At 30.6% G+C, this 21,459-nt stretch overlaps 1 protein-coding gene across 2 annotated transcripts; it reads right to left on the minus strand.

Annotated features, from left to right (window-relative positions):
* Positions 1-14,092: 14,092 nt before the first annotated feature.
* On the minus strand, positions 14,093-21,042 carry LOC107962416 (lupeol synthase). Of its 2 annotated transcripts, XM_041096170.1 has the most exons (16): positions 20,817-21,042; positions 20,453-20,728; positions 20,156-20,353; positions 19,420-19,491; positions 19,150-19,338; positions 18,949-19,062; positions 18,700-18,819; positions 18,429-18,551; positions 18,052-18,150; positions 16,490-16,546; positions 16,351-16,397; positions 16,087-16,230; positions 15,259-15,435; positions 15,020-15,100; positions 14,812-14,895; positions 14,093-14,326 (listed from the first exon to the last, which is right to left on the minus strand). In XM_041096170.1, the coding sequence occupies exons 1-14, from the start codon at positions 21,015-21,017 to the stop codon at positions 15,061-15,063; spliced, it is 1,857 nt and encodes a 618-aa protein (XP_040952104.1). In that variant the 5' UTR covers positions 21,018-21,042; the 3' UTR covers positions 14,093-14,326; positions 14,812-14,895; positions 15,020-15,060. The 2 variants fall into 2 exon arrangements, with proteins under 2 accessions (XP_040952104.1, XP_040952105.1); XM_041096171.1 differs by lacking the exon at positions 19,150-19,338.
* Between the last annotated feature and the right edge of the window lie 417 nt (positions 21,043-21,459).

The following is a 21,459-nucleotide window of genomic DNA, read 5'->3' on the forward strand; positions in this document are numbered from 1 at the left end:
TGGCATTCGAATATTTATCTCTTATCTTCGAAACACACTTTGAATCACTTGATTTCGAGTTCGAGACCTTTGTTTATGACCATTTTAGTGAAGACTGCTTAAGCAAAATTTCTAGACGAGATTATAAAGGAAATTATGAGTTTCAGGCTTTTAATTTAAGTTTAAATCATATTAGGTTCTATTTTTAGACTTAATTTTTATTATATATGAGCTCAATATTGTATTTCTTAGGTCTTATTATTTTATTATTGCGAATTTTTATAATTATTAAGTATTTTATGTTATTTAGGTTAACAAGAAAGTTTTGTTTAAAACTACTTCTTATTTAGATTAAATAGAATTTCAGTATACTTTAGAGTTTTATGTGGATGTACTTAGCTAGCCTGTATAAAGGCTTCTTCATTGTTCATTAAGGAGACAATTGTTTTCATTAATAAAATTTTCAACTCTAGGCGTTTGTTTCTTGTGCAAGATTTTTTTTCTTATGATTTTTAGAAGTAGTTTTCTTCTCAATTTTCTTCAAGGGGTCGTGGAAATTCATTCTGCACCCTTTAATTAGCCAAGGATTATTTCTTGGAGGGTTGATTAGAGCCATTAATTGAGTTTGTTGGGATTTATATCTCAAAGGGTTCAATTGGACATTTATCCTTCTATCTATCATATCCATCGGTTTATCATTCTATCTTTCGCTTTACTTTAATCTATATTTTCACTATTTAGTTATTATTTTTAATATTTGTCCTTTATTTTTTGTTAATTTCTCTTACCTTTTCTTATTTCCTTTGTTATTTTCTAAATTTGTTTATTTCTTCTTTTAGATCAAATTCAAATCTTTCTTTTCCGAGTCAAACAACTTGAATATGATCCTTCTTCCACTTCCTCCGCTTCAATTCCATATCATTTGGTATCAGATTCGGGCATTTTAGGTGTTATTCGTATTCTTATAAAATGATTTCCAACAAATAATCTTAAAACAATGTTTTTCCTTTTTATCCAGAAAATTTCTGAAAAAAATATTTTCAGTGGGTAACACTTTCCAAACAATCTGAAATTTACATGCTGATTCATGGAACTCTTTTAGAATATAAAAAAAAGTTCTCACAAAAAAAGTGACTGAAAAGTACAAAAAAAAATGAAAAATAAAAAAATTTTGTGGATTGAATTTTATGCCGAAATTTTCCAGATCAGATCTACATTGTTTGAGGAGGCTTGAGTTTAAATTTCGTGATTTTTGGAAATTAGGAACACCTCGAACGAAAAAATTCAAGTTGTTTTCCATTATTTTGGGTTTTCGGTTGGGTAGTTTATTTTTTTTATTCTAGCATTACAGTTTCTTTTGTCTTAGCTTTTCTTATTCTATTATGCATTCTAACACATTCTAGTTTCTTGTGTTAATAGGTACGAAAAAAATTGCCTCTCCTTTCTCCATGCAACTTAATTCGTTTAGAGTCGAGTTTTTCTTTGACTTCTTACAGCCTTAGGTCAACTTTGTTAAAGAGTGATCCCACATCTTTTTGAATACCATTGAGTTTGATTGCTTTTAAAAAGTTACAAGCAAGAAAATCTTACCTTCTTTTCTTTATCTCATAGAGTTGTTTATTTTTTATTGCGACTGTATAACAGTGAGGTTTAATTTTCTTTAATCAACTTTTTTTGAGTGTTTTTATTTCAACCTCTAATAATGGTATGTATACGTAGTAAGGATGAGGAGTATAATCCATCCATGGTTACTATAATGGCCCAATTTCGCCCGGGCCCAAGACCAAATACAAATAATAAATAAAACAAAAAAATATCAAATATCCAGTCCATTTACAAAAAAAAATAGCAGACCCAAATACAAGCCCAAAAAACTAAAAACCCTAATAGCCCAATCAGCCCAAAACCTAAACACCTAACAGAAACCCTAGCCCCCTTAACCCAAGTGGCGCCGCACCCTACCCTAGCCTCTGTCTACTGCGCCTCCACGTCTTCTAACCAGCCTGCCACTGCCAGCACCGTCAGCTTTTGCCACCTCTTGCAAAGAAAAACAAACACGCAACAACAAACACTAGAGAAATAAATAAAAATAATATGTAAAAATCGGCTATAAAAGCCGGATTAAAATGTATTCTTGAAGGGGGAGAAATAAAATACAAAAAAAATCATATTAAAAAAAAGATAGTGACTTCAGATTCAAAAAATATAAAATAAATAAGAAGAACAAAGTTTTTATTTTTTTTACCCGTTGTTTCGTCGGGGTGTCGCTGCTGGGGCCACCGTCGGTTCGCAAGGCCATCGAATCCTCTAGGATTTGGCCAAGGGCCGCGACGGCAAATGGTGGAAGCTGAAAAGCTTTCTCCCTTTTAGATTTTTTTTAAAACTTTATTTTGAAGAGTTTGGGCTTTAAATCGATTTTTATGCGAAAAAGGGGTCAAAAATAAGTTCGGGGTGATTTTCGGCCACCGTGGACAGCGGCGCCGTCGCCGGTGATCGGTGGCAGGCGCGGCGGCCGATGGCCGGATCCATGACCGGATATAGGGAGATTTTGAGGAAAAAAATGGCTTCAAGGTTTTTTTTTTTAAATCTAAGCAGAATGAAATTAAAAAAAAATATTGATTTATATAGAGGTGATTAAACGACGTCATTTTGGCTGGTGCTCAGAAGCCCCAAAACGGTATCATTTTGGAGCAAACCCAAAATTTGACCCGCTCCAGGTTAAGCATCCGCGTGTTTTTTAAGCGGAAGGGATATTTACTTGTTTAGTTCTTCCGCTTCTTCGACTCACTTCAATTAGATCTTTTTTGTTCTTTTTTCTTTTAATTTTGCCCTCGAATTTTGCTCTTATTGCATTTTAGCGCCATGTAAAGTGCTGGTTTTGGAGGGTGGAACTATTTTCCCTTTTAGTCCCTCTATGTTGTTCGCACTTTTCAACGTGGTCCTTTACCTCATTTTTTATTTCGATTTATGCCCCTTAAATTCCATTCGAGTTTCAATCTAGTGCTTTTTGTGTTTATTCATTTATTTTATTATAATTTAGGCTCTAAATTTCATTTTAATTCCAATTTAATCCTTTATTTGCTTAATCTCAAACTTTTATTCTTTTATATGCACACTGCTCTTGCTTTATTTTATTTATTTATTTTTACATTCATTCATTCATTCATTTATTTTTATCCTTGTATTCACTTATTATTCTTCCATTTTTTATTTTTCTTTCATTAGTTATTCATTTTATTTATGCCTTCATTATTATTTCATTATTATCTATTCATCTATTTGTTTATTACCCTTTTTTATTCCTTTAAATTAGATTAATTTTTTACTTTTACATATATTATTATTTATTTCATCTATTTATATATTTTATTCTAAATTGTACCTTTAAATTTCATTTATATTTTAATTTGGTTCTTTATTTTCAATACTTTTATAAATTATTTTCTCTTACATTATTTATGTATTTATTTTATTTATTTCTTTGTTTTTAAGTTGCTATTGTCCTTTTATGTGCATGCTTTGGTATTATTACCATTTTTATTATTTATTTTATTTATCTTTGATTGTTCATATTAACGTTGAAATAGTGTATGTTATATGATTCTTGTAAATTGTTTTTATTATTTTCATTATTGTCATTTATTAATGCGACATTTTATTAATATATCAATTTTAATATTACATTAATTTTTTCCCAAATTCGTAAAAAAGAAAATTTCAAAAAGAAAGGCAATATTTTGTATTTGGAAATTTGAGAAGTTGTACCCTAACTTACTGAGTTTCGATTTTTCTCGCGTTGAACCTAAATAACTGAACATCCTTTTAAAATTAAAATAAATGAGGTTTAAATAAAAAAATAAAAGGCAAGCTTATTCTCAAAATACGAGGCATCGTTTCCTAACTTACGGGATGTGACATTTTGTTACTTCGAGATGAGGAGGCATTTTACACATTTTGATTTATTTGAGTAATTTTAATTAAAAATAATACAATATAAAAAGGGGTCGTATTTTAAATCCTTTTCGAGTTTTTAATTTTTGACATTAAAACACTAATTAATCAACTAGGTACCAATTTTGGGCGTTACGAGGGTGCTAATCGTTCCTCGTACATAACTGAATCCTGAACTCGTCTTTTGAATTTCGTGGACCAAAATCGTTGTTTTAATAAATCAAGTCGTTTATTAAAAATAATCACTTTTCGAGGTGACCCGATCACACCTCATCAAAAAAATATTAGTGACGACTCCCGTGTTCATTTTCATTTTCAAAATTAAAGTCGACGACCTTTTATCAAAAAAATGGTTTCGACAGTTACCATGGACCAATTTGCAGTACTGTTTGATGAACTTCGGAAAGATTTCAAAGAGGCGCAAGATCGTTTGGAAAATAAGTTTGACACATTGCAACCTCAAGTCCTTCATCACGAGGTGGTTCAACAAAATTTCAGTCAAACTTTGGCTCAAATGGAAACTAACAATGATAAACCTTGGGAAAGACATAAATGTCATATTTGTAAAAAACCCGCACGGACATGTTGTTTCCAATGTCATTCAACCTTCTATTGTTCATGGACTTGTCAAGAAAGACATTGGTACAAAAAACATAACATTTTCTACGAGCTTAAACGACTTATGGTCGAACAAAGAGAACTAGCTAGCAAGCGCATGTGGTGTAATGCGAAGGATCACAAAGCCTTTGAATGTCCAACATATTCATTTAAGAAAACATCCTTGCAAATCAAGGAATGTAAGTATGACACAGAGCCTATTGAGGAGTCTTCATCTACTACTATCATTGACGATGATTATATAAATGAGCAAGAAACTTCGAGTGACACCATTTGTGAAGACAGTAAGTGTGATTTTGTTCCTATTGTTGAGTCTAAATCTAACATTGCACCTTGTTTCAAAGTTGATGTCAAAGAAGTTGATAGTAATAGTGCAAGCTATGATGATAGTAATAGTGCAAACTATGATGATAGTGATAGTGAACTTTTTGAACCAGAAAAAGTTAATAGTGAAAATTGTTTCCTAGAGTATACAAATTTGGATGAGTTAGACAACTATTCTCCTCATACAGAGTTATGTTATGATGAATTCAAAATTCAAAATTTCTGTGAGGGGTTAAAAGGAAATGAGAATGATTCATGGAAAAAGACTGAGAGAAAAGAGAACTTGAGCGATAAAAGTCAATTTGATGGTCTAACTTTGGTGAGTGAAAATTTCTATGAAGTATAATTAGAGAATTCAATTCACATTGAAAAAGAGAATATAAAGAAAGAGAGAATCTATCTGAAAGAGAAGAATAATTATGTTTTCACTAACCTTAACCTGAATTTGTTTAGTGGACTTGTTTCATTCTTTCAAGAATTTGTTGATCTTTTGCGATGAGCTCTGTTAATAAAAGATTCGATGATGAATCTTTTCAGGGAAAGGGGGAATGATACATGTATGAATGGGTGAAATTTATTAAATTTCACTCATCGAAGCTGCCAATTTTCAGGTTTGAGAAATCAACAGACTTGCAATTTCATTTTGGATGGGATCTAGATATTTCAAGGTTGAGATGTCTTCATTAAAAAAAATAATGTTTTAGTCAATATTTCAATTAAAAATAATTAAAAATTTTGGAATGTTAATGGTCAAATTTAGTTAAAAATAATAATAAGGACCAAATTAAACAATATATAAACATTAAGAGTTAAATTTGTGATTGTGCTTTTATGAAACTTGATTAATCAAAATGAAAATTTTATAATATTATATCAAATTAAAGTTAATGTATCAAATTATACCTTAATCAAATTAATATTTTAGATTTATCCTCTAAAATAAAATGAAGAAAAGAAAGAAGCTATATTAAATATTAATTACCCTTGTAGGACAAGAAAGATAGCTCTCCCTTCAACCATCATCTTCTTTTTGGGTTTTAAGCAAAAACTCAACTCCTTTCCTAATAGCCAAGTAATTTTTGAAGTTCTTTCTTGCAGCCTCAAGACCTAATAGTGCAAACTATGTCCCATAAAAGAAGCAAATTCCCCAACTTCCATACCTATACATTTATATGAAATTTTATCAGAATGAAAATCATATATTTAGAAAGTAAAAATGTGTTTAAAAATAACATACAAAAAATAATAAAATATATGGTTTGAAACTAATTAATAATAACAAATGGAATATATAAGATATTAAAAATAGATTAAATTGTGAGTAAAACGAAATTTTAAATGCAAAAGTACATCATATAAAAATATTAAATGAATACAATTTTTATCATGGTGTTGTCATCCATTTTAAGTTGGCGTTAAGTTAACTTATTGCACCAACTCACGCAATAGCATTATTGATACTAAAAATTCTATCACATGCATTTGGAGTAACTCGTGAAATTATTTCTTTGAGGAATTCATAAGGGCCATTACCAAGAACCATCGGGGTATTGTACATCTTTGGTTGTCCTGCGAATGCTCATGATGATAATGGAAAATTGGAACCGAGATCCATTAAATGTGTTTTTCTTGGTTATAAAGCTAGTGTAAAAGGGTATCAGTTATGGTGTCCTGAAAATAGAAAAGTTGTGATTAGCAGAGATGTTGTTTTTGATGAAACTGCTATGCTACCTAACTTATCTCTTAAAGACTCTTCCAATAAAGAAAATCAAAAGTAGGTGGAGCATCAGATTAATCCAGAATCTACAATAGAGTCGACTACTGAAGCCAGTACAAAAATTCAAAATAAATTTGCTTCTTCATCACAATACTATATCGCCAAAAATAGAACTAGAAGAGAAATTAAACTCCAAAGAAGTATGTCGAGGCTGATCTAGTTGTTTATGCCTTAAATGTGGTTGAAGATATAGATGCAAATCAAGAGCTATCTAATTATTTTGAGGCGATAAGTTGTTAAGACTCAGAAAAGTGGATGTTTGCTATGCAAGAGAAGATGAAATCACTACACAAAAATAAAACATGAGGTTTTGTGAAACTTCCTAAAGGTAAAAGGGTTATTCGTTGTAAATGGGTGTTTAAGAAGAAATAGGGGACTCCAAGAGTTGAAGAACCCAGATATAAAGCAAGGCATATTGCAAAGGGTTACAGTCAAATTTCAGGAGTGGACTTTACAGATCTGTTCTCCCCAGTTGTGAAGCATAGTTCGATTTGAGCTTTGCTTGGTATTGTGGTCATGCATGATTTAGAGCTTGAGCAGTTAGATGTAAATTTTTACATAGAGAACTTGAGAAAGATATTTACATGCAACAACCAGAGGGTTTTATAGTCTCAGAAAAAGAGGACTATGTTTGCTTGCTGAAAAAGTCCCTTTACGGTTTGAAACAGTCACCAAGACAGTGGTACAAGAGGTTTGATTTCTTTATGACTTCTCATGATTTTAAAAGAAGTAGCTTTGACAGTTGTGTTTACTTTAAGAAAAATAATGATGGTTCTTTTGTGTATCTACTCATTTATGTTGATGACATGTTGATAGCAACGAAAGATAAATGAGAGATAAGAAATGTCAAAGCCCAACTAAGTGAAGAATTTGAGATGAAAGATTTGGGACCAGTAAAGAATATACTTGGTATGGAGATTCTCAGAGATAGAAAAGTAAGTAAATTGTACCTAAGTCAAAAGGGGTACATTGAGAAAGTTCTTTGCAAATTCAATATGCAGAATGCTAAGCCTGTTAGTACTCCTTTAGCAGCCCATTTCAGACTTTCATCGACTTTGTCTCCACAATCAGATGATGAGATTGAGTACATGTCACATGTTCCATACTTTAGTGCAGTGGGATCTCTCATGTATGCCATGGTTTGTTCACATCCAGATTTATCATATGCAGTCAGTGCAGTTAGTAGATACATGGCGAATCCCGTTACAGAACATTGGAAAGTAGTTCAGTGGGTTTTAAGATACATACGAGGTACTACCGATCTTTGCTTATAGTTTGGAAGAACTAGAGATGGCGTCATTGGGTATGTTGAAGCTGATTTGTTGGAGACCTCGATAGAAGAAGATCTCTCACAGGTTATGTCTTTACATTCGAAGGTTGTACAATCAGTTGGAAAGCCACTTTGTAAACTACAGTCGCTTTGTCTACCACTGAAGCTGAGTACATGGCGATTACTGAGGCTTGTAAAGAAGCTATTTGGTTAAAAGGACTCTTTAGTGAACTCGATGAAGACCTCCAAACCAATACAGTATTTTGTGACAGTCAGAGTGTCATCTTCCTTATAAAAGATCAAATGTTTAATGAGAGAACAAAACACATTGATGTTCGGTATCATTTTGTTCGTGATATTATTGCTCGTGGTGATATTGTTGTGAGCAAAATTAGTACTCATGAAAATCCTCCAGATATGATGACTAAGTCACTTCCTATAACCAAGTTTGAGCATAGCTTAGACTTGGTTGGTGTTCATTGTTGAAGTTAAAACCTTAAGGGGTTTTATGGAAGAGGTGGAGAACTTGTTCGTTGAGAGTTCGGGAGGAAGAACTTGTTCTTTAAGAATTTGTGTCAAGGTGGAGATTGTTAGAATTAAGTGACCCGAATCCTTATTTAAATCAAATACAGTGGTAAAATAAAATAAAAGTAAAATCCCTATAGAATTATATTCTTTTTATTTTATTTTTAGAATAAGGTTTTTTAAACCTTATTAAACTTCATCTATTTGATATTGATTAGAATAAGGTGTTTCAATCTTACTACACTCCTATTAGAATATAGTTTTACAAGCCTATAAATAGACATAGTCTACTCCTCTTGTAATTATTCGAATTCGACATAGTGAATTTTTTTTTTCACCGCCCGTGGTTTTTTTCTAGAAAGGGTTTCCACGTAAAATCTGTGTGTTCTTTATTTTTTTCTTTGTGATATATTTCCATTACCGACATTCTATTTTAACATATATATATTTATACTTATTACTTGATGATAGTAAATATAACGGAGAATTTCTTTGCGATGCTCTGTAGAGAATATAGTATTGAGATGACCTGTGATATATAGAGACATGATCGAAGGAGGAAAACAAAACATGGGGCCAGAATTCTCAGTTGGCCAATGGCCATGTTTTAATTGTCGAGCTAAAAACAAGTGGACACTTCTCCTCATTGCTGCAGTTGTAACTTCATATGTCACTTCTTCACCATCCTCTATCTTTGGTTGGGGAATGGTTTGTTGCATCTTCTTCTCTCTTAGAAACTGCATTCATCAAATATATAAATAATGATAAATAAGTCTATTTAATTCTTTTATATTATAAAATGTTACATTCAGGAAAATGATGTACTTGCACTTGCCAAAGGAGATCAGAACTGGGTTGAACATTGTACCGATTGCTGTAGAAATTAAGACGAGCTTCTTCAACCTCATTTCGTTCTTCAGCTATGCCTGCATTTGAATCGAACTCCCATTTTTGCCTTCAAACTTTAAGCAGTACAATCAAAAACTTGCCATTATAGAAAAGAATGGTTGGTACTGTAAAGGTAGGGATTATTGCCACCTTCCCCTATCTTAAGCCTCCACATTTTCTTCCTATTCATGAACAAAATCCTCATCTTATAGGCTTTACACCACAACCACCATTATTGAATGTAAGGTAAAATATTAGACTTCGCACCACAATCATTAATTGTCATTATTAAATATGAAAGATAAAATTTAAGGGGAGGGTAGACTAGGCTAGGCTAGTAGTTAGGCTTGAAGGTAGATTTGAAATTTGATAGAATATGAGTAAAAATACTAGGCCTAAAAATTGGTTTTAGTTAAAAAATTAGGCTTATTTAAATATGGTCTCGGTTCGGGCTTGAACATTCAAGGCCCAAGCCCGAGTCAATCCCTAAATTAAACAATTTCTTTATTTAGTACATTGATCCTTAAAAATCCCTAAATTATGCTAATATCTCTTTCGAGCATAAAAGCAACTGACTCTAGGTTTATTAATTGAAATTTCTTTTTAATTAAAACCCCTATTATAACATTAACTCATGTTATGGATTTTCCTATTAGATTTGACTCTAATCTGGTAGGTTTATGTCATCCTATTTCTAGGATCGCATGCAACTCCGCTCAACTATACAAGATCTACTCTTAAATAGGGTCTATTCAACCACTGATTTAAGCACATCAAATATGGATTAATAGTCTAGAAATATCAAACCAAGAATTAAACACACATAATCTAGAACAAGAAATTAAATATTTATTGTGTAAAATAAAAATCAAATTAAAAAATCCATCATAAGGTTCATCTCTCCTAGGTATTTAGAAAATTAGTTAATGCTAGGTATTTAGAAAATTTGTTCATGCTTGAAAATAGAAACACCCAAGACTTAGTATAACCAAAAAAAATAAAGAAACTCATGATAACTTCCTTAGAAATCAATTGGGAATCTTCAATCTTGATAGAAATCTGCTCCAATGGTGTTTTTCAAGTTATTTTCTTGAATATTCTATGATGACTCACTCCTATCTTATTATTTTTGTCATATATACGTCTTAGAATGCCTGAAAAATCTAAAAGTCGTGATTTTCTGCACTTCGATGTGCAATTCTGCAAAATCGACACGATCTACCACACGCATGTGGTTTGGCCGTGTGGAATGGTTCAGCCCGTGTGGCTCTTGCAGCTTGATCCGACACTCCGATTTTTGCTCGTTTTTCACTCATTTTTCTCCCAAGTGCTCTATTAAGCATTAAAACATGAATTTAAATGATTGAGTATAAAGTTCACAATTAACATCAAATAATCACCCAAAAACATATTAAAAATGTGGTTAAAATATATTATTTTTAGCACTTATCATGATGTTATCAAACTTTTTTTTAAATGAAATAGAGGAAAAAAATTCAAAATGCTAATACTATTAAATTATTTAGTAGTTTCGATGGCATGTGCTATGCACATGATGTTATCTAATAAACTAATTTAATTATTTTCAAAAAAATATAATTAAAATCATTTTTATTATATTGTATTAATTAAAAAAATTGATAAAATTTTATTAATTAATTTGATGTATTTTCGATTAGATATTAACTTGTAAATAGTTTTTAGTATAAACATATATGAGTAATTATTTGGTAAATTGGCGGTACAAAATTTTAACTTCACAAACGGGATCCCAAATCTTTACCAAGAAAAGGTAAGTAAATCTCGTTCCAATGCTTAGATCTCAAATCTTTGTAGAATTCCTATCCAGTGCTAATCTTACGTTCGATTAATAATCTTTTACGATTCTTCCCGAAACTTTCGATAATCTTGATAAATATTGAAATAAATCATTAACTCGTGTATAAATGTCATTTGAAGGACCTAATTTAGGACTATCAGATCCTAATCAGGCGTAAGGAACTTTAATTGGACTCCTGACGAAAGGTGTGTGTTCCTTTACAAGTGAATTCTGGCAAATCGTATCTAGAAATAGTCACACGGCCTCCCACACGGACATGTGGACCACACGCCCCCCCCCCCACACGGCCATGTACCTTGGAAACAAAACTAACATGAAAGTGGAGGGGAAAAGTGAGAAAGAATGGACAGTTGAGGGAGAGAATTTTGGGGGATAAGGCAAAATATTTTTTAAAAAATAAAAACAAAAGCTTATTTATCCAAATCCTATTAGATTTCCAAAATTTGAATTTAACTCAAATTCTGACCACATAGACTGCACAAACAGGGAATAGCAAAAATATTTTCTCTCCGCATGCAAAATATCCAAACATATGACTTCTAGGTAAGCTAAAACCTTACCACTAAACCAGCAAACTCATCCTTATTAACTAACACTCAAAATTAAAAGATAAGTGAGATGTTCTAAGTCAAGAGTTGGAACAAAAATTAATAAAAATTCAAGGGAACAAATTTGAACACAAGACCTCTCACACACAAACACTACACTTAACCACTAAACTAGATAAATTCACTTTCCAAAATTTCACAATATTTATTTAAAAATAGGGCATGACCACTCTATCGGTTCACTAACCCAATTTCTACTAACCCGGTTTTTGGGATGTGACACAACTTCTCACTCATTAAGTTGCAACCTCATTTTTATACATTAACTAAATCAATCTCTCCACTAAGATTTCATTTTGAAAGCTTAGTTACAAACTGAACAGAAATAATCGTTTGTTTACAAAAATATCTGCATTAACACAAGTTTCTCGCAATGAATAAGATATGAGCTCTCAATCTCGTACGTAAATAATAAACAAGCCTTTTTTAAATAGTCATATACTGGCTTGTCAAAACTTCAATCAGTGAACTTAAATCTCCTTGAATTAAGCTTTAGTAAGTCGTCAATATGAAAACAAATAATAGAGATGTTCTAGGAATAACTTTTTTAAAAAAACGGATCTCTTCAATTAAGGAAACTTATCACGTCAAAAGTCTTCAAAGAATCCAAGATTTTGTTCACATGTTCATCCAATAAATTACTGCTAACATCTTCAATATTAGGGGTGAGTGTTCAATCGAATAAAGTGAAAATATTTTGAGTTAATCGAGTTGGCGAGTCCTATTTTATCATCCTAACTCGATTTAATTTTTTTTGAATTGAGTTGAGTAAAATGAAATTCGAGTCGAATCAAGTGAAATTTTTCGAGTTAACTTAAAAAAGTAAACATGTCAAATTAAAATCTTGTTACAATATAACTAATTATATGTTAGAGCACATAAAATTGAAACCATATATATTTGAAAACTTTTCAAAAAAATAAAATAAAAAATAAGATACTTTAGTATGATAAACTTGAATATTTAATTAATTTATTTATGTCCCAAAATTATTATTTTAGAAAATTTTAAACTTTTAACTTTCTTTATATATTCTTTAAAAAAATTAAAATTTTTATACTTTTTTAGAAATATAAATTTTGGAATTTTTATAATTATTTTGAATTTTTTTTAAAAAAATTTTGTTGAGAGAAACCAATTTGTTCATTTTCAAAATTGACAGGGACCAAAGGGGTATTCACACCAATCTGTTATTCGAATTGTAAAGTTCAACTTAGAGGTGACCATGGGCCGGGTCAGGTTCAAGCCTAACAAAATTTTAGGCCTGGGCAAAAAAAATGGGCCTAAAATTGTCCGGATAAAAATGCTAAAACTCGGGCCCAGCTTGGCTTGCCGGTTTTAAAATTTTTATATCATTTTTATATATATATTTTTAAAAAATATAATACATCAAAAACACTAAAAATATTAAAATAAATATTTCCCAAACAAATTGTAAATAAATTTTAAAAAAAGTCTTTATACTTAAATAGCACTAAAATAGGTATAACTTAAAAAGCAAATGCCTTTAAAATAGTAGCAAAATTAACAATAAAATAAGAGTTATACAATATCCGAATTAAAAAAAATGGTAGCACATAATAGTGAAATGATAGCAAAACAGTAGGAAAATAATAGCAAAACAACAATTTTTTCTTTTTTGCAAATTTGGTCCAGGCTCGGGAAAAAAATTACCCGAGGCCCGATCCATCTTCTAAACATGTTTTTTGTTCCCAAGCCCATTTTTCAGGCCTATATTTTTGCCTGAACCCTCCCACATTTTGGGTAGGCCTTCAGGCTGGGTGATCCGGCTCATGGACAGGTCTAGTTCAATTAGACCCAAACTCGAAACTCGAATTACTTAATAGAGTTGACTCGAATAATTTCAAGTAATTTGATTCGCTTAACTCGAAAATTGATTTTTTTTCAATTTTTTGAATAGAATCGAGTTTTACTCACCTCTACTCAATATAATGTAAGACAATATCCAAAAAAATTTAATAAAAAAATGTCAACATAGCACAACAACCCAATTCTAGAGCTAGATGCAACTAACATTAAGATGAAATGCAACTAACTTGTAAGTTGTTTGGATTTGACAATTCTTTTTATATTCTTGTTGTTGACCCTATATTTTGACTAAAAAAATTTAAGATATTTATAGAGAAAAATAAGATCATGGTTTTTATATTGTGTTACTTTGTCTTTGCTTTATCTGGCATTTAATTAAAATAAAAAGTTGTAAAGATCATTTATTTATTTATTTTATTTATTCCAAAAACGACAATTCAACATTTGAAAACTAGAAAAGTTAAGTAAAAAGATCATCATAGTGGATCAAAAGTTATTCATTGATGCCCAATGGCAAAAGTTATGCAACTATAATATAGAGAGACATGAGTTTATTATATATAATCCTCCAATAGATCATTTTTTATTATTCAAAAGCATACATGTTTGGAAGGCCAAACATGATTGCGATACTCAGCCAGAGCCCACAGAGGGAAAATACTCCTATATAATGCAAAGTGTAGCATACAGTTCCTCATGAAAACTGCAGTCAGTCCCTGCCAAATTCCATAATAATAAAAAAATTAACATATAAATTTTCTTTCCTTTTTCATTTTCCCTTTCTCTTAATGGTATAATATATGATAAAAGTATCATAGAGGTCTTTATACTAAGAGCTAGATTGTATTTTTGAAAAAATAGACAAATTGATCCATGTACATTACGTAAAAGAGCAAATCAATCATTTTGTTAAATATTCTATCTATTTCTACTTGTTAAAAATTGGTCATTGTACGTTAGCATAAGGTACACGTGACATATCACGTGTAACTACCTGGTTATTCTATCAGCTACAATAATTTTTAACACTAGAAATGGATAAAATTTTTAACAAAAAGGATCAATTTACTCTTTAATCTAATATATATGGATTAATTTACCTATTTTTGAGTAAATGAGACAAAATTTTAATCTGACTTCTAATACATAGGCCTTCTTATATAATACTTTTACCTATAATATATACATGGAAAAGAATTACCTGCTGGGGAAAATCACCGTTTGGCAACTGAGAATTTATCAACAATTTTGCAGCTCGATGCAAAGGTGTAGGATCCCTCTCAGCCTATTGTGGGGATTAAGAAATCAACGTATAGCAATCATTTTAGAATACAATAAATATATAGTTTATTTGTTAATTTGGGTACATTAAAATTATAAAATCATTGTTAATTGCAAGTAAAGCATACCTGGCCGCCAATAATTAAACCCATCAAAGCCTGTGCAGTATTTACCAAATTCGATTCTTTTCCTTCGATGGGCGTATATACCTTTTATCAACAAGGCAAATAAAACTATTCATAATTACATATATATTGTTTCCGAAGAGATTCATGATTCCAAAGGGTAAATTTCAAATTTACACAAATTAATATTTTAGATTTATCCTCTAAAATAAAATGAAGAAGCTATATTAAATATTAATTACCCTTGTAGGACAAGAAAGATAGCTCTCCCCCAACCACCATCTTCTCTTTGGGTTTTAAGCAAAAACTCAACTCCTTTCCTAATAGCCAAGCAATTTTTGAAGTTCTTTCCTGCAGCCTTAAGCCCTGATAGTGCAAACCATGTCCCATAAAAGAAGCAAATTCCCCAACTTCCATACCTATACATTTATATGAAATTTTATCAAAATCATATATTTAGAAAGTAAAAATGTGTTTAAAAATAACATACAAAAAATAATAAAATGCATAGTTTGAAACTAATTAATAATAACAAATGAAACATATAAGATATAAAAAAATAGATTAAATTGTGAGTAAAACGAAATTTAAATACAAAAGTACATCATATAAAAATATTAAATGAATACAGTTGTTATCATGGTGTTGTCATCCATTTTGAGTTGGCGTTGAGTTACACCAACTCACGCAATAACATTATTGATACTAAAAATTCTATCACTTGCATATTGGTGTGGGAACTAGTACTTAAAACGCAAAGTGGTAGTTTTTGGTAATTCCTTAACTGAGTTGGGACTTGATTGATAAATAACACCAATTCAGTAAAGTTTCATATAATAATTAAAATTGTTTTAGTTCAGATGATAAAATAAAAAGTTTCATTAATTTTTATTAATTCATAAAAATATAAAAAATAAAAAACACCAACAAAATCATATAACTTACTTTCCAAATAAAATCATACTTTAATAATTAACAGAGTTTTATAAATAGTATATATATACATGCATTTGTAGGAATTGGTGAAACCTGATTAAATTATTTGTTGAGGAATTCATAAGGGCCATTACCAAGAACCATCAGGGTATTGTACATCTTCAATGAACTTTGCAGCTTTTCTGATGCAATTTTCAATCTCTATTTTTCTATGCCCTGGGTATAGTTTCTTGAAAATAGCTAGTGCCTGGATTGACGATGAAGTGCACTCTACATGCCTGGATTTTACAATTATTTTTCCTTCTCATTAGTGTAAACTTTATAAACCAGTTTTCCATAACAGTGTATAATTATAATTAATGAAATTAATTAAAATAAAATAAGCATAGGAAACTTACTCATATTCTTTGGTCAGATCCTCAAGAAACTCAATTGGATTCAACCACTAAAAGGATAATTTTAAGGTGAAAAAATGGTTTATTAAATTCATAGGAAATTATATAATATCGAAGACAAGTACAAATATTGAAATATTACCTCCCACCAGAATGCACCTCCTGCTGGTTCCCAAGCTGGATAACCACCATTTTTACTCTGCAATCATTTCTAAAATAGATTATACTTAAAGCATAGGGATACTAAGATTAAATTGATGTGTTAATCCCATACAATACAAAAATTTGTTGGCAAATAACAATAAGGACAATTTAAACCATTCTAGATTTAAATTTTACCTCCATGGAAATATAAATAATTTGAAATTCAACATATATTTTTTTAATATTTTCTATATCTATACTTCTATCTTAATTGAATTGGTCTCACAAATTAACATGTAACACTCCAAAATTCTTGTTTTTGAATTGTTAAGTGGTTAATTGTTGTGGCTATGGGGGAGTGATTTTGGGTTCAAATCCTTTCCTTTGATTTTTTTTTGTTCCAACTTCTATCTTTGGATATTAAAATTAAAAATTATTTTCGCTCAATTGATAAGTTTGTCGGCCCAAAGGTCTTGTATTAAAATCCTTGTGAGTGAAAAATATACATATTTTACTAATTCCCAATCTGTGCCGCCCATGTGGTAGAGGTTGAATGAAATTTGAATTCTAAATAATCTGATAAGTTGTCATAAAATGAATTAGGTTAAGACGGTTTTTTAAAAAAAATTAAATTGGAAAATTTTCCCCAAAATTTCACCACTCTCTCATGTTTCTCACTCTCTCTCCCTCTTTTCACGTTCAGTTTTTTTTTTTTTCAATTTTGTGACCGTTCCATCTTTTGGTTTTCCTTCTACTATCACTTTTCCTTCCTTCTTGTTTCATCTTCTTGCTGCCTTTGTGTGTTGCTGGACTATTTGATTAAGGTACGTCTGTTTAATACGGTAAGTTCTTCGAAAATAGCTTCTGTTTATTACTTTAGGTGTTACTTAAATTCGAGTCATGCTAGTCGTTGTTTGTAATTCACAAAAAATAAAAAGATGTTGTTCTTGTTTCTTGTGGAAGGTTTGGAAGTGTTTGTGTTTGTAAGAATCGTTTTAATTGATGGTTTTGGTGTACAATTAGGAGAGGCTCGTGAATCACACTAACAAAAAAGTTTCTAATAGTCTGTGACCATTTATATAGTTTACCCATAAATAAATTATACTATTATGAAGGTATTTTTGTCTTTCTATATGTTTAATAAAATCAATAAAAATTACATTTGATGAGATCTGAACTTATGCCATTAATTTCTATTAATTTTTTCTTTCCTACATCAACCCGTGTCTTATTCTAATGTTTTTACACATTTCAATTTTGTTACACATTATTTCACCCTCATTGTTTGTATATCTATACTTATATTTAAACTCTTAATTGAGTAGGTATCACAGGTCAACCAGTCACCAACTAGGTTAAGAAAATTATGAAAATACTCTTTCATATATAAATAAATTATATTATTACGAGGGTACTTTTATCTTTTTTATACTTTCAATAAAACTAATAAAAAATTACATATGATGAGATTTAAACACGTGCTAGCAATATTTATAATTTGCTAATATTTCCTAATTGCAATTAATGTTATTTTCAACTTAGACATTCTATATATGGTACCTGTAAGGATAAAAGAACATTGACAGCATCATAAAATTGCCCTTCTTCCATTTTCTCACCAACCATTTCTGGTGCCATGAATGCAAAATTTACACAACACTGCAAAGTAAGGACCATATTTTAAGCAATAATTCCTATTGCGGATTATTAAAACTTGAAATGTTGTGATTAATTTAGACTTCTGATTAAGTCATTTGTCTAAACATGAAAATTCATTAATAATATTTGAAAAATAATATTAATTGTGTTGAAAAAAATGAGTATTTTAGGATCTAACATTAAAGGTTTGAACTCAACTTAGCTACCACATATGAACCAATTTGAATATAACCAACTTCATGAACACTTCTTATTTAATTGAATGAAACAAAATTTACCTTCAAACTTTCTGCAGTACAATCAGAAACTTGCCATCCATGGTCTTGATCAGCGAATGTCCATGATCCTTTAGAAATGTGTCTAAACATTCTTTTAAAGTCTCCTGGAGGATTATCCCTAACCTTAAAATTTCAACCAATATTTGAACTATCAATTTCGAGAATATTGGTGAAATTAATCACAACTTTGTGCTGTGTGGTGAAAAAGAAATTAAAGTAGTTAAGAAATTATATATAATATTTAGAGTTTTGAATCTAAGGTTCATACAACCTGTGAGTTCTTTAAGAAATTATGCCCCTTCATCAGAGTTGGTCCAATTTCATCATATAAATTGGTAGCAAGCAACGCTTGGAGAAGGAGACTAGCATCCCAACTTTGACTTGCAACACCCTTCAATGTGAAATATTGAAAAAAAGAGAGCATAAACTAATTAGCTAAAATAGTAATCAACAATCAAAGTCAATAATTTAATGAATGTTTAACTAATTCAACAATTTTAGTGCTTTATAATTAACAAACCTGCAGCTTCATTCCATCTTCTCCAACCCACAAACAGTCAACAACCCTGGCAAGATGCTTCTTAAAATAAATTCCATTTGGATCTTCAACCCAACAAGCAAGCATACATAGAGGCTGCCCAATGTATTATATCAAGTGTATTAGCAAGCATTATATGTTGCCAAATATTATTCAAAATTATTTATACTTCAATTGTATTACTTTTTCCACACATCCAATGGTAATATAGCGACTGTTTTCATCTTCATAGTGAATGAGATCCATTGCTACTTTAAGAGCTTTTTTTCTCAATTTATTAAAGGGCCAACGATTAAGGAGAGGTTCTGAAAATAAGTAGAGACTATCCCAAAGCAATATTTGAAGCAATGTATGAGGATAGTGGAGATCTTCCTGCATGCAATGAATAAAACATTCTTCTTTCTCATTTTCTAGATATAAATATTGTATCAAACATATATAGATTATAATTACCTTTGCACATAAATGCCTCTTTTTGCTCCAATCGATTTCATCATATGGTTCAGTGTGGAGTTCTTGTCTTAACTGTAAAATCAGAGGTGTGATTGGACCCACGAATTTTCTTCCGTACAAATATGACATTGGCAGGTAAGTTAATCGGCAATAACAAAGCATCTTTGCTGCATTGCAGTATCCTTTTTCAGTCACATATATATATACATATATACGGAATAAAAAAAAAGCATTGGGTGGCAGTCTGACCATTCATAAACACCCAATATCTACGTACAACAGAATTAATATATATATATATAAATTGTTGGGTTATATTAAGTTGTAATTGTATTTAGTTCAAATTAAAAGTGATCTAATATAGTTAAAGTAAACTATGCTTATATTTGTAGACAGTGATATAATTAATTTATGATTGATCATGGGTTAATTAGAAATTAAGGTTAATGTGTAAAAGTTATATATTAAAGTTATGGTCTCAAATTAAACATACACTATTTTTCTAACTTCCTATCATCAAAAAATAAAAAATGGGATCTTCTCTAAAATATTTATTTGTTTGTCATTTGAAAATCTTGAAGATTTTAACATATGAGTAAATTTAGGTATGTTTTCGCATCTAATTTTTATTCTGAACAATCTGATATAATAGATATTAGTTTATTAAATTTTATATCATTCATTCATTGATTTGTGAAGATTAAGTTTTCTAGTAAATAAAAGAAAGACGACATACTGAAAGCCAAGTCTTGCCCCAAGAGGAAATGGTAGTGACACCCCCACGATCGAGAATCCACTTTCGAGCTCTCTCGCAAGCATTGTTAAGGCCACCATCAGGTCCTACTCCCAATAAACGCATACAAATGTAATTGAGAGTTGTGCAAAACATTGTACTGTGAACCCCTATGGATAATCCCCATCCTCCATCCTCGTTCTGCCACGCCAAAACCAACTTTCTTTATTAAGTATTATCAATCCACCGTTTAATACATATATAGCTAAACTTATACACATACATATATAAATTTATTACCTGATGGCAGTAAATATAACGGAGAATTTCTTTGCGATGCTCTCTAGAGAATATAGTATTGAGATGTCCTGTGATATAGAGAGACATGACCAAAGGAGGAATATAATACATGGGGCCAGAATTTTCAGCTGGCCAATGGCCATGTCTTGATTGTAGTGCTGAAAACAAGTGGACATCTCTCTTCACTGCTGCAGTAGTAACTTCATATGTCACTTCTTCACCATCCTCTATCTTTGGTTGGGGAATGGTTTGTTGCGTCTTCTTCTCTCTTAGAAACTGCATTCATCAAACATATAAATAATGATAAATAAGTCTATTTAATTCTTTTATATTATAAAGTGTTATATTAAGGCAAATGATGTACCTGCATTTGCCAGAGGAGATCAGAACTGGGCTGAACATTGTACCGATTGTTGTAGAAGTTAAGACGAGCTTCTTCAACCTCAGCTCGTTCTTCAGCTGTACCTGCTCTTGGATCGAACTCCCACGTTTGTCTTCCCAGAAAATTGTTGGTACTGTAAAGGTAGGGATCATTGCCACCTTCCCCTATCTTAAGCCTCCACATTTTCTTTCTTAATTTTTCACGAACAAAGTCCTCATCTTATAAAGACTTTACACTACAACCACTACTTGCCATTATTAAATGAAAGATAAAATTTAAGAGGGAGGGGTGGAACTATTAATGGGCTGGATCACCCATAAGCACACTTAAAATTTGAACAAAAAAAATAGATCTATTTAAAATATGGTCTAAAAATAAATAGATTTGAAATAAAATAAAATAAATTTGAACAAAATAAAATAAAGTAGGTCTAAAAATAGATTTGAACAAAAAAAATAGGTCTATTTAAAATATGGTCTGAACTTGAGTTTGAACATTAAAGGTTCGTGCTTGACTCGATCTAATTTTTAAGTTTATAATATTTTATATTATGTTATTTTGATTAAATAACATATTATGTAATTTATAACACATAAGAACTAACTCTATATTAATATATTATACT

This window comes from Gossypium hirsutum, chromosome D06, assembly GCF_007990345.1.
Source record: "Gossypium hirsutum isolate 1008001.06 chromosome D06, Gossypium_hirsutum_v2.1, whole genome shotgun sequence".
NCBI classification, from domain to species: Eukaryota; Viridiplantae; Streptophyta; class Magnoliopsida; order Malvales; family Malvaceae; genus Gossypium; species Gossypium hirsutum.

Excerpts from the sequence above, each read along its gene's own strand:
- LOC107962416 (XM_041096170.1), bottom strand. The coding sequence starts at position 21,017 with ATGTGGAGGCTTAAGATAGGGGAAGGTGGCAATGATCCCTACCTTTAC. Across the intron at positions 18,151-18,428 it reads GTACTGCAGAAAGTTTGAAG|TGTTGTGTAAATTTTGCATT; the intron begins GTAAATTTTGTT and ends CTTACTTTGCAG. Across the intron at positions 16,398-16,489 it reads GAGGTGCATTCTGGTGGGAG|TGGTTGAATCCAATTGAGTT; the intron begins GTAATATTTCAA and ends TTATCCTTTTAG.